The sequence below is a fragment of the Hypanus sabinus genome, chromosome 2 (assembly GCF_030144855.1).
Source record: "Hypanus sabinus isolate sHypSab1 chromosome 2, sHypSab1.hap1, whole genome shotgun sequence".
In the NCBI taxonomy this organism is placed as follows: Eukaryota; Metazoa; Chordata; class Chondrichthyes; order Myliobatiformes; family Dasyatidae; genus Hypanus; species Hypanus sabinus.
In genome coordinates this window covers 165,475,615-165,489,232 of record NC_082707.1, presented here as the reverse complement: position 1 = coordinate 165,489,232, position 13,618 = coordinate 165,475,615, and the positions used below count along the sequence as shown (strand labels likewise).

Genomic DNA, 13,618 nt, shown 5'->3' with positions numbered 1-13,618 from the left:
AGCCGTGTGGCCACTTTCACAGAGTCACAGAAAAAGACAGCACAGAAACTGGCTTTTTTGCCCAAATAGTCCTTTAATTTGCCTCCCCCCATCAACTTTCACCACAACCATAGCCTTCCATACCCATACCATCCACATACCTATCCCAAACATTTAAAAAAAACATTGAAATTGAGCTTGCATGCACCACTTTCAATGGCAGTTCGTTCCACACTCTAAACACCTCATAATCCCCTTAAACTTTTTACCTGTCACCCTTAACCCATGACCTCTATTTGTAGTCCCACGCCACCTCACTGAAAAAAGCCTGCTTGCATTTACCCTACCTATACCGCACACAAATCTCCCCTCAAATCTTCTAGGTTCCAAGAAGTAAAACCTAACCTATTCAATCTTTCCATATAACTCACGTCCTCCAGTCCCGGCAACATCCATTTAAATTTTATCTGTACTCAATCTTACTTGAGTACAGATAAACTGCACACAATACTCCAAATCAGGCCTCACCAGCATCTTGTACAACTTCAACTTAACATCCCACTTCCTGTACTCAATACTTTGATTTATGAAGGCCAAAGTGGGAAAAGCTTTCTTCATTACCCTATCTACCTGTGCCACCACTTTCAACGAATTATTGGCCTATATTACCAGATCAGTTTGTTCTACAACAGGGAACCTGCAACTACTTGTATCCCTCGGTTTCCTTGTTTGACACCACTCTCCGGGACACTGCCCATTTACTGTGCAACTCTTGCCCGCCAGTTTATTTATTTAATTATTATTGAGATACAGTGTGGAGTAGGCCCTTCAAGTCGTGCAGCCCAGCAGCCTCCAATTTAAATCTAGTCTAATCATGGGACAATTATCCTACTAATCAGTAGTCTTTGGGCTGTGGGAGGAAACCAGAGCACCAAGGGGAAACCCATATGGCGACAGGGAGATGAGTAGACTCCTTACAGGTAACAGCAGGGAAGTTTTCTAAAATTAGTCAGGATGAAGTTCCATCTGCCTCTCCTTGGCCCTACTTTCCTCATTGATCTAGATCCCACATTTCCTTCACTGTCTACTATATCACCAACTTTGCTGCCATCTGCAACTTTTCTAACCAGGTCAATTTCATTTTCACCCAAATCATTAGTAAAGATGACAAATAAAAACAGTGGACTCAGCACTGATCATTGTGGCATACTGCTGGTCACAGGCTTCCAATCTGAAAAACCCTCCTCAACCGTCTTCTGACTTCCATGAAAACCAATTTTGTATTTTTCATTAACGAGTCATTTAGCCTTAGAAATTAGCTATTAACCAGATATGCATGAACACTTATCCAACAGCAATGTCATTAAGATATTTCAGCATGGCTCCTAGAGAAATGCAAGACCATATTAAAAAGGGAAGTGAAGTATTATCTTAGTTAATTTCACACTAGTTGCTGAACTTAGAAAACTATTGAATATGATTCATATGATATATTCCATAATGGAAGTGGGAAAGGGGCTGAGATGAATGGAGTTATTTGGCATAAATTGCACCACATGTTCCTATTGACAAGGAAGCAATTTATTTTACCTAGAAATGCAAACGTTTATATTAAAAAGCAACATTTCAAATCTCAATTCTTCAATTTAATGCATCAACCCGAAATGTATATTAAACCTCTCAATGCTTCCCCTCAATCACACTATTCTCTCAATGAACCTTCCATAATTATCTCGTTAATAATTCACGGCTTACCAGATTTTCCTCTTGTTACAGGATGGCCAGCATTGCTAGTTACAGTCAGAGTTTGAGGTTTCAGCATCTCCACAGGTGATGACTGATTACCTTGTGGTCTAGTTCCAGTAGATATTTGAATGTAAGGTCCCACAGCAGCCACACGCCCTGAGGTATTAGAATGGGTCTGGGATGACTGTGTTCCATTAATATGACTTAGCTGAGAGAGGACAAACAAACGTTTGTTAGGGAAAGTTGTATATCAAAGATAACTGTTCTACCACGTTAAATTTACTATTAGATCTTACATTGACAACATTAATGATTGAGACAATTAGAGTAACTATCCATTTTCCCCCTTTGGTTACATTGAATGACAATGTGCTAATGTAGTAGGATGGAAGGAAGATGTAGGAGAAACAGGAACACTGGACGTTCAGAATGACTGAAAACACAGAAAAATTATTGAAAAGAATAGAATCAATAAACCAAGAACAAGTCTGTGACCGGCAAAAGTTGGAAGTATTTAGACAAATAGCCATTCCTACAAGGAATTATCTACATCTTTCTTACTTTGAAATATAGTTTTTTTTTTGGGTAAAAAAATGATACACATAGCTTTTTTAGTGTTAATTTGGTTGCTTCACAGCAACCTTACTGAATAGTTATTGTTGATAAAACAAGTTACCTCTTCCTTTCCACAGTGAATGGAGGCACTTCTGATGGACTTAAATATCATTTCACTGAATACAAATTATTTCTAAGAAACCTAGCTCTATTGTCAATATTTTTGCAGAATAATTTAAAGAAATAAAAAGGTACTATGGATGGTCATAGTACCATTTACTTGGCAAAGGAATAAAATTGGTTAAACCTTCACCTCTTTGAAAATGTACATTCAGAAAAACAATAGAAAACAAAGTTACAAATCACACAGCATTTCAAAACTGAAGTACTTTCATTACTGTACACTTTGCTCAATTTCAAACAAGGAAAAATTGTATTGTTCAGAATGCCATAACATTAAAATAAAAACCAGGGTCATACAGGGATGTTTTCCTTTTGGCGTGCATCAGTTTTCTTCTTCCACAATCGCTCACGAAGTTCATTAATCCTTTTGTCCATCATAGTCACTTCCATGTTACGTTTATTAAGCAGCTCTTTTTGATGCTGAAGTTTTATATTTTGTTCTTGATTAAGTTTATTACGAATCTAGAGAGGTCAGTAAATTCAAAGTGTTAAAATGTCTGGGTTCATAATCTTTTAAAAACTTTTACTTGAACTCAAATTTCTTTGTAGTCGCATAAAGAAAACTACTGTTACTGCTTTTCTGTTACGCAAGACTTGAATTAACAGTGCCAGCACCCAGCAACAATGCTTTTGTGTAGTCAGCACCAACCCTAAACCGTAGATGCCAGATTGGTAAGGCTGGATGCCAGGTTGATTTAAAAAGAAACTGTTTTCAAGTGGCTGCTTTTGGGAATCAGCTCTTTAGTTGTTTAATTTCTTCTACACAGCTTTGTAACAGCAGCATAATATAAATCTATGAAAGCAGCATGAAGCATTAAGAAATTCTAAGACTTAAGCAATAGAGAAGGTCCTCAGTCATGTGAAGGCATCCATCTTTCTCCAAGAATAATGTCGTTTTTTTTCTACTTTTAACTTTCAGCATCACAATGCTGGTCAAAAAAAGCCAAAAAGATTTATGACAAAATATGAAAGAACTGCAGATGCTGGAAGCATTAACAATAAACAAAAGTGTTGAGCTCAGCATGTCATTCACCGTAACAGAGAAACAGAGTTAACAATGCAGGTAAATGACTCTTTATCATGAGGATCAATAACGTGAAACATTAACTCTGCTTCAATCTCTACAAATGCTGATGAACTGTTGAGAAGTCCCAACATTTTCTATTAAGATTCATTACTACTTTAAAGATGGACCAAGTTTTTGTTTGGGATGCAAACACAACCTTAGAAGGCTTTAGCTAGTTTTATGTACTTCACCTGCAGCTCCTGATACAGCTTCTTCAATTCAAGTGCAGCAGGGCCTGGCATTTGACCATTGTAAGAATGCAATCCATTTGTTTTCCCTTTCCTCAGATCATCGAGTTGCTGGGTCAGTTGATCAACTTTCAACACAGCTGACTGTAACTCTCGCTGCTTCTCATGAAACATAGTATTAATGTGCTCAATTTCAGCTGCTACGAATAAAAATAAAAATGGTATCCGTAAATATACCAGTGCTAAAATCTGTTGCAAATACAGTTGGTCCCTGTTAATTGAGGCAACCAGATATTTTGGAGAACTCTTAAAGAACAGAAACTAATTGCAAAAAATAGCCAGGATTTCTTTTGTTTACCTACGACACTTTGTCACTTAGTTGGGACAGGAGACTGTTCCCAGTTTCAAACTAACATCAGTCACATGCACTTGTGTGGCCATTAAGACACTACACTGTGGTCAGAGCCAGACATTTTTAAATAGTGTCAGTTGTGTGTACTTCTGTTCTAAAAGCAGTGAATTTTGTATACACAAGAGGTATTGCAGATGCTGGAAATCTAGAGCAAACACACACACAACGTGCTAGAGGAGCTCAACAGGTTAGGCAACATCCATGGATGGGAATAAACAGTCCACATTACGGGCCAAGACCCTCATCAGGACCCTTATTAGTGACTTTTGTCACTGATGGTGAGAAATAAACAGCAAGACAATTCAGAACTGTTTTGCTCACGGTGCTTTCAAGCATTCAGGCTTGGATATGCCAGAAATCGCCAGGAGTAAAACTGAGCAATTTCACTGTATCAACAAGTTAGGCTCTATGAAGAATTCGAAGGGATCAACAATCATCTTCAATGGTACACTGAAATTGAAGATCTGAAGAACACAATAATCTGAAGTATTGTGCGAAGGCAGTCCATTATCTGCACTAGGCATCTGTGCTGATTTTATTAATTTACAATCAAAGGAACATGGCAGCATACACTGGCTGAATTTCTCCACTGGTAACTATTAGGAACTAATACAGTTATATAGTACTTATAGTAGTATTGGTGGTGTTCTGATTTGTTCTGTATTTCATTTAAATGCATAATTTGTTACTCCGTTTTTAAAAAAAAAACATCTTTTTAACTATTCCCTTGAAATTTCAGGTAATTGGGGCAGCTGCTTAATTGAGCCAAAATATACTAGTCCCCAATGTGTCCCAATTCACCAGAATCCACGCTACTTCAATTTCATTTTGGTAACTATTAGCAGGGAAAGTATCAAACTTAAGTACACGGCATAGAGGAAATAGAAGAAACAGTGGTTTTGTTCTTTTAAACATCTGTGCATCAATATCTGCACGAGATGACTTGTATTCAGATTCTTACCATACACTAGGTCTTTATTTGGCCCAACATGCTTGTGCTGGTTCTCTGATTTAGACCAACATTTGGGCAATTTCCCAGCTTCCTGCAAGTTAGTTAGCTTCATGCAGAACCACAGTGTGAAAGTTTTAAAGGAATCTGTTACCAATATTCTTCTAAGTACACTGCATGAAGGGAATTCTCAGCTCCTTACTAGTCATTTTGACATTTAAAATTTGACTTCTGATTACTAATTTATCTGCCAGAAGAAACTATTTTTCTACTTGCTCCATAAAGACTCATTAATTTACAAACACATTAATTGCTCTTGAATAGCAACTCAAGTTATCCAACTCACAGAACCAAGTCACCGTGTGCCTTCCTCAAACCCTCACTATCCTACCCAGAACTACACAGAATCTATCAGCCCAGAGATTCAAGTTGATTCGTGACTTTCCCATAATTATTTTTAAAAGCTACAGCACTAAATTAACCAGCCAACTTCAAAGCTGAATATGCATGCCCAATTCCCTTGATTCGTTTACCCAACAATTTTACACCATAGCTGACATATACAGCCACAGACCCTTGGAAATGGAGTCAACAGATTTTTTTGAAAAAAGATAAATATTTTTAATTTTTACAACTTTACAATATTTTAAAAACTATAAACAATAAAATATTTTAAAATGTTTCTAAATGTCCTTAATCACTTTTCTGTCAGAAACCTAAACACCAATCCACCTTGTGAAATTACAACAGCTAATGTATACCAGTAGTCCACTGGGAACTTCACGGCTGCAAAAAGTGAGTGTGATTGTGAGCACCCCACAAAAGGCGAAGGTGTGACACAGATGAGGACCATCATTATCCAGCTCAATGTAGGAGCCAAATCCCCAATTATTTATAAAAGTGGGCAGTTGAAAATTGAAACGTTGAAAGATTATTGAAATGGGGTATAAAAAAAGAATTAAATGGACAGCTACTTTAGATCAACACAGGATGAAGATTGTGTGGTAAAAGCAAGACTGTGGCTATTACAAATAAGCACTTACTAATGCATCTTAATTCATTTTTAAGAAAAAATTCAAACGTGAAATTTGAATACGCACAAAGATTGCCATTTATAATTTTACTGTAGTCCACCTGTCCTCGCATAGCTCGTATCTTCTTCAACTTTGCTTCCTGGCTCTCCACCCGTTCTTTTAGTTTTTGCAACTTGTCACTTTCTGAAACGGACTGCTGCTGGCGCCTCTCTTGCTGTTTCAGATAGCGTAAACGCTGCTCCTTTTGAGGGAAGATAAGCATAATAATTACTCATTCTTCTTCAAAATGTCCAGACAACAACCATCTTAGTGCTTCAATTAGTAGCTTTACACCCGAGAACTTAAATGCCCAATGGAAATTTAAACTTTCTGGTAACCAAAAATCCACATTGCTAGCTTTCATTGGGTATAACACATTATTATCCAAACCACAAAGCCAAATGTTATATTTCTTCCAAAATAAACCTCTTTATATGAGGTGGCATGTGATAACATCATGACATTATTGGCATTCAAGGAAGCTTTAAGAATTTAAAAATCTTCAGTCACCAAATGATTCAATGTACATTCACCTTCCTCTGAAGGTGTCCTCACCTTTTGGTTCTCCCTTCTTTCTGAAACTGTGACCAGTCTATATCATTGAATCCTGGTATGCACTGAGGAAACCAAGGAGAAAGTGGGGGGGGGGGGGGGGTTGATAAAGAGACTAACTAAAGTTTTACTGATCTTCATATGATTGAGAAATCTCACATTCAAATAGCTAAACTTTTTGAAGAGAAAGAAAAGATCTTCTTTCACTAGCCTATGCCAAGAAGCTGAACCTTTCCTCCATCTATTTCACACCAAGGAACAGCAAGGCAGGCCAAATTACAAAGTTTTAGCAAAGGGCTGTGTGATTGATAAACCAACCATAATAAGATATTTTAAAAAGATATTTACAATTAACTAACACATTATTATTGAGAAACAATAAACTTTGATTCATTTAGAAAATCTTGAAATAAATATGTATAATCAAGTTGATTAGATCCTGCTGAAAATAGCGACATGAACACAAATCTTATGAGGAGTTATTACTTTTTATTTTGTTCAAATTAACTTCCTCTTCAATCTGCATGTATGACTAACCGTAGATAATACTTGCACTTAAACTTTACTATCTATTGCTCTTAAGCAGCCACAATGTAACTTTTCTTCAATCCACCAGTAGGTCCTCTGTAGTATCCAATCCAATCCAATTTCAAATATACATTCCTAGATTTATCAGTTTTCCCCACTATAAACAGACAAGCCTTATGAAAAGCTGTGTTTTGCAAATTATCTGAACACAGTGTACCATACCATGCTTATTTGGTGTGTGAGGATAAGACAAGGTGATATCAGTTTAGTGTGTCTCAGCACTGAATTTCTGCAATGTAAATGAACCAAAGCTTTTTGTAATGGGGATCTACTAATAGAATTCTTACACAATCATATTCCTGGATTGTTCTTACATTTAAAGATGCACATAATTTAGGCATATTTAGTTTTAGTAAAATGAGGTACTCTACTCCTATGACATCCAGTTTGGAAGGATGATCTGCTCCTAGATCACAATGTGAATTATCTACCCACTTCTCATTCTTCCTGTGATGAGGGAGAACCTAGTCACGAGTTAATATTTCCTTAAAAAACAACAGAATGTGAACTAGAATCTTAGAGACTACTGCACAAATAAACTTCAACCCTCTAGAACCACCTCAACTACTTTTCCCAACTACACTAATCTCATTTGTGCACATTTGATTTGTATCCTTCTAAGCTTTTCCTATTCAAGTACCTGTCTAAATGTCGCATATGCAGTGATTGTATTTGACTCCACTACCTTCTTTGGCAGCAAGTTCCAGATTCAACCACTCTTAAAACTCTGTCTTCTCATCTTAAACTTGTATCTTTGTTTTTGATGCCTATCCGTGAGGAAAAGATTCTATCTACCCACCCTATTTATGCCACTTTTAATTTTATATATCTCCCTATCGGGTCACCCCTCAGTCAGCTTTGTTTCAGGGGACTAAAGCCCAACTTATACAATCTCTTCTGCAAATAAATTTCTGGCAACATTCTGGCAAATCTCATCTGCACCCTCCCTAATGCAGCCACATGCTTCTTATTATTAAATCAAAAACTGCTGGAAATACTCATCGAGTCAAATCATATCTGCTGGAAGAGAAACAGGACAAACAATTCAAGTTGAAGTCCCTTTGTCAAAACTGGGAAGAAGACAAAAGCAGCATGTTAAACTGCATGGAAAAAGGGAGAGGATTTATTTAGGATGGTGTAAAACTAGGGTGACAATGGTGATATGTTAATAACCTGATGTGAATGTATGACTAATAAATTTGTGATTGACACTAAAGTTTATGGTTTTTATGTCCTTCATACAATGTGATGACTAGAAGTGCATACACTAGTCCAAGAATGACAAACAAAGGTAACAGCAAGATCTCTGCAGTACACCACTGGTCACAGACATTCAATTAGAGAGTATCCTTCCATCACCCGCTGCTCTGTTACCCAGCGATTTTTGGATCCAAATAACCAGCTTTGGATCCCAAGTGCCTTAACCTTTTGGGCCATCCATTTTGTGGGAGCTTGTTATATGCCTTAATAAAAGTCCACAGAAATAGCATCCATCACCTTACTTAATTAATCGAAAAGAAAACAATAGTGAGACAGTTTTCCCTGCACAAAACCATGCTGACTATCCCATGATTTTCTCCAGTGATTTTCCTACCACTGACACATGCCTCACCAGCCTTTAGTTATCCAGCTTACCCCTCCTACCCTACTTAAATAAAGAAGCAGCATTAGCTATCCTCCATTCTAAACTGAAATAGCTATTGTTGTGAGACCAGAATGTTGAACCTGTAAGTATTGAACTGGAGGAGCTATAATAGCTTCAATGGTTGTAAGAATGGGTGGATCCTAATATGTGATAATCTGTGATATGTGAAGTGCATAAGGAAAACTGCAGAAGTTCATTCAGTTGAGAAATCTGTTCATGTATGTTTGGACTAAGTATATAGTTGGGAGTTTAACATCTATGGATATATATTGTATTGAAAGGACAGCCTGATGAAAAATTAAATTAAATTGTTAGAAAGAGGTGACAGACAATTGGAAGATATAGTATCATTGTGGGTGGAGTTATGAAACTGCAAGGGTAAAAAGAACCTGATGGGAGTTATGTACAGGCCTGAAAACAGTAGCCAGGATGTGGACTACAAATTACAATTAGAGATAGAAAATGCACATCAAAAAGGAAATATTATGATAGTCATGGTGGATTTCAATATGCAGCTAGATTGAAAAAATCAGGTTGGTGCTGATTTAAGATCTCAAGAGAGATAAACTGTAGAATGCCTACCAGATGGCTTTTTAGGGCAGCTTGTGGTTAAACTGACAAGGACATTATGTTGTGGAGCCTTATTATTAAGGAAGGGATCCATGGACCACAGGTTTGGGAACTGCTGCACTAGGTGATTAGCTATTCAGGATTGGAGAATATTGTGTAATGACCTGGATTTGATTAGGGAGCTTAAGGAAAAGGAAGCCTTAGGAGGTAGAAAGCATAATATGATAAGAATTCAACCTGCAATTTGAGAGGGTGAAGCTGAAGTCAAATGTATCAGTATTACAGTGGAGTAAACGGAATTATAGAGGCATGAGGGAGCAGCTGGCCAAAGTTGATTGGAAGGGGACACAAGCCAGCATGACAACGGAACAGCAATGGCTGGAGTTTCAGGGAGCAATCTGTAGGCACAAGGTAGATACCTACAGATACCTACCCAAGGAGGTAGTAGTATTCTAAAGGCAGGATGATGCAACTGTGGCTGACAAGGGAAGTCAAAGCCGACATATAAGTAAATAAGATGGCATATAATAGAGCAAAAACTAAGTGGGAAGTTAGAGGAATGGGAGGTTTTTAAAAAAAAATCAATAAAAGGAAACTAAAAACGCCATAAAGAGGGAAAAGATGAAATATGAAGATAAACTGGCCAATAATATCGAAGAGGATATCAAAACAGTAAAAGTGAGGCAACAGTAGATATTGCACTAGTGGAAAATGACATTAGAAAAGTAGTAATGGGAGACAAGGAAATGGCAGACAAATTGAACAAGCTTTTTGCATCAGTCTTCATTGAGGAATATACCCAATGTTCAGAGGGTCAGGTGGCAGAAATGAGTGCAGTTGCTATTACTAGGGCAGGTGGTTCTTAGGAAGCTGAAAGGTCTGGAGGTAGATAAGTCAGCTGGACCAGATGGACTACACCCCAGGGTTTTGAAAAAAGGGTAACTGAAGGGATTATGAAGGCATTAGTAATAATCTTTCAAGCATCAATATATTCTGGCATGAAAAAGAACAGGAAAATTGCACATTATTCCACTTTTCAAGAAGGGAAAGAGGCAGAAGAAAGGAAATTATAGGCCAGTTAGCCTGACCTCATTGGTTGGCAAGATGTAGGGAGCTGATTGTTAAGCATGAGGTTTTGGGGTTCTTGGAGGCACATGATTAAATAGGCCAAAGTCAGCATGACTTCCTCAAGGGAAAATGCTGCCTGACATTTATTGGAATTCCTTGAGGAAATAACAGACAGGATAGACAAAGGAGAATTAAATTTTCAGAAGACCATTGACAAGGCGCCGTACATGAGGCTGATTAGCAAGATAAAATGCCAAGGTATTAAAGGAGGCTTGGATAGAACGGACAGAACATTGGCTGACTGGCAGAAGGCAAGGAGTGGGAATAAAAGGAGCCTTTTCTGATTGGCTGCCAGTGATTGGTGTTCTATAAGAGTCTGTGTTAGGACTGCTTCTTTTTATATTGTATGTCAATGATTTGGATGACGGAATTGCTGGCTTTGTGGCCAAGTTTGTGGACGATACAAAGACACTGCAGGTGGAGGGGAAAGTAGAGTTGAGGAATCAGGGAGATGCAAAAGGATTTGAACTAATTAGGAGAATGGGCAGAGAAGTGGCAGATGGAGTAGAGTCGGGAAGAGCACAGTCATGCACTTTGGTAGAAGAAATAAGAGGATAGACTATTTTCTAAACAGGGAGAAAATTCAAAAATCAGGGGTTGATAGGTTCCTGATTAGTCAGAGTGTGAGAGGTTACAGAGAAATGACAGGATAATAGGGTTGAGAGGGAAATAGATCAGCCATAATCAAATGGCAGAGTAGACTTAATGGGCTAAATGGCCTAATTCTACGCCTATGTCTTATGGTCTCAGATATCTATAACATTAAACAGTTTCTTTTTAAGATGTACAGAAAATAACTTACTTCATAATTAAATACCAATATAGAATGATTTACAATAAATTAACACATTTTCCATTAAGATTGTTTCTTGGAGATGTATTCAGTTAGTTTTGTCAAAAATCAAAGTTCTACCTTGGCTACCAACATCTGCTGCTGTGCCTCAATCTGATGTTGCTGTCTTGAAGCCATTTCTTGAAGCTCTGAAAGGGTCATCTCTACTCGAGGATTACCACCCTATAGTGTTATAGAAAATTATTAAAGTCTAGTTATTTAACTCTGGCTATAAACCCAGTTTTCTATTATATCAATTAAATCAACTATCCATGAAGTATGATTTCTTACTCTATTACCTAATATTATATTCCAAATGTTTGTTTAATAATCAAAATGCTTAAACTGCTCTGCCATCAATTGTTTTCAATTTCACAAAATAGCCTTTTCACTTAATAACAGAAATATAAAAACTGACTCTGATGGAACACTTTTTAATGAAGATAAACTTTTGAACATTAATTGAAAGCTGTTCAGAATAACAATAACATTGCTGTAGATAATGCCTGTTAATTTTTAATCCTCCTCATTTTTGTGGATATCATCTCTGTCAAACAAAGAACATTCCATTATTAATAAATTTGGGCTCAAAGGTTAACTTGTCTGTGTTGAGTGATCTGATGTTAAATTATGTAACAGCAGTGGCTCTATAATCAGCCTTAGTATATTTGTTTCGAAGATAGATGAAAACATATCAACCAGCATCAATGTTCCTACCAGTGAGAGTAATTTTGACTGGAATGTGTGCACATGATTGTCATACAAAAGAAATGGAGTAAATGTTGGAGAAATTAAAATGGGTTCTTTGGCCAAATTTCCAGTCACTTTAAAACACTGCTCATTTACAGTCAATGAAAAAAACTTGGCAGGATACACTGGATGAATTCCTCTCGCAATAACTCTTAGGAAGCACACACACACACACCAGCAAATGACATGAAATTCAAAAATTCAAATAAAATGGAATCAAGCAGTTGCAGATGCTGATGCTGGGCAATACTTGTAGAGGAAAATATGGACTATCAAACCTTTCTGGCCTAGACCCTTGATCCATTTCCGTAAAATAGAGAGTGAATTCAGTTGCAAAAGATTCTTAGATTTTAAGGACTTCAGAATGTAGTTTTAATCTGTTACACCACTTCAAAACTGAATACAACTGCCAAGCGTCCGAAGGTGTCCTTGAAATAATTTAACATTGAAAGGAATGCTGCTTAACATTTTTGAGATTTGCATGTTGTCAGGACACAATGTTCCAAGTTCGCATTGCCAATTGAACAAACAGTGTTCACATTCTACAGGAGATGAATAGGGCAGGAATGTACTAGCTGATAACAAAGTGCCTTAGGAAGATAGTTCTGTGTTAACTATAAAGCTATTCTGAAGTCAACATAACAAAATTCAATAGTGTCATTCAAGGACAGGGTTATCATGCGTATAGCTGGATAATGAAATTCTGTTAACAGTACATTTCTGTACTAGGCTCAAGCTAGATTACTAAATCTTATGGTTTTTAAAAAATAAGTATTAAAGTCTCTTTTGTGGCACTCGTCAACACAAGTGTTTAAACTCCATTGTAATTATAAAAACCCTTTTGGCATACACTGTGAAAACATCAACCTGTAATCATTATCCCAATTTTCTAATCAATCATTCTGTTCTACATCTTCTCATTGTCACTGACCAGTATCATGGACACAATATAAAAATAATAGCTCTCATAAACCCAAGTGATTCAGTCAAGTTTTGAAAATTAATTCATGTTACAAGTCAATTAAGTTACTCTTAAATTCCCTTGGAGCCTCAACTTGTGTGGATTTGCTAGCCATGCAGTATATTCTCTCACTGGCTGAAGAATAGCTGGCAGAAAACATTGCTGCTTTTCAACTGGCATCATACAAACAAACACATTAGCATAATAAATAAGCTTTGCCATTTAAAAAAAACATAGCTGCTCAGCCTGTAACTTCTACTCCTGCATTATCAACTAGCTGTGTAATCTTTTACCCTTTGCTTCTCAAATATCAACCTACTTCCACATTAAAAATATTTAGAGACTCTGCTTTCACTACCTGATGCACCATCAATAACTCTCGGAGACTGGAAGTGAACGTTTAGGCTTTTATTAACAGCAAAAGGGAGCATGACATCTTGG

General features: G+C 37.0%; 1 protein-coding gene across 2 annotated transcripts in view; it reads right to left on the bottom strand.

The window, feature by feature from the left end:
* Window positions 1-13,618, bottom strand: part of ppp1r13bb (protein phosphatase 1, regulatory subunit 13Bb) — an 83,601-nt gene that overhangs the window by 25,549 nt on the left and 44,434 nt on the right. For both annotated transcript variants that reach the window (XM_059958520.1, XM_059958527.1), the window contains exons 5-9: window positions 11,548-11,649; window positions 6,179-6,353; window positions 3,721-3,917; window positions 2,761-2,925; window positions 1,735-1,933 (exon numbers count right to left, since the gene is read on the bottom strand). In XM_059958520.1, the coding sequence (XP_059814503.1) occupies window positions 1,735-1,933; window positions 2,761-2,925; window positions 3,721-3,917; window positions 6,179-6,353; window positions 11,548-11,649 (838 nt within the window). The remainder of the gene's footprint in view (window positions 1-1,734; window positions 1,934-2,760; window positions 2,926-3,720; window positions 3,918-6,178; window positions 6,354-11,547; window positions 11,650-13,618) is intronic.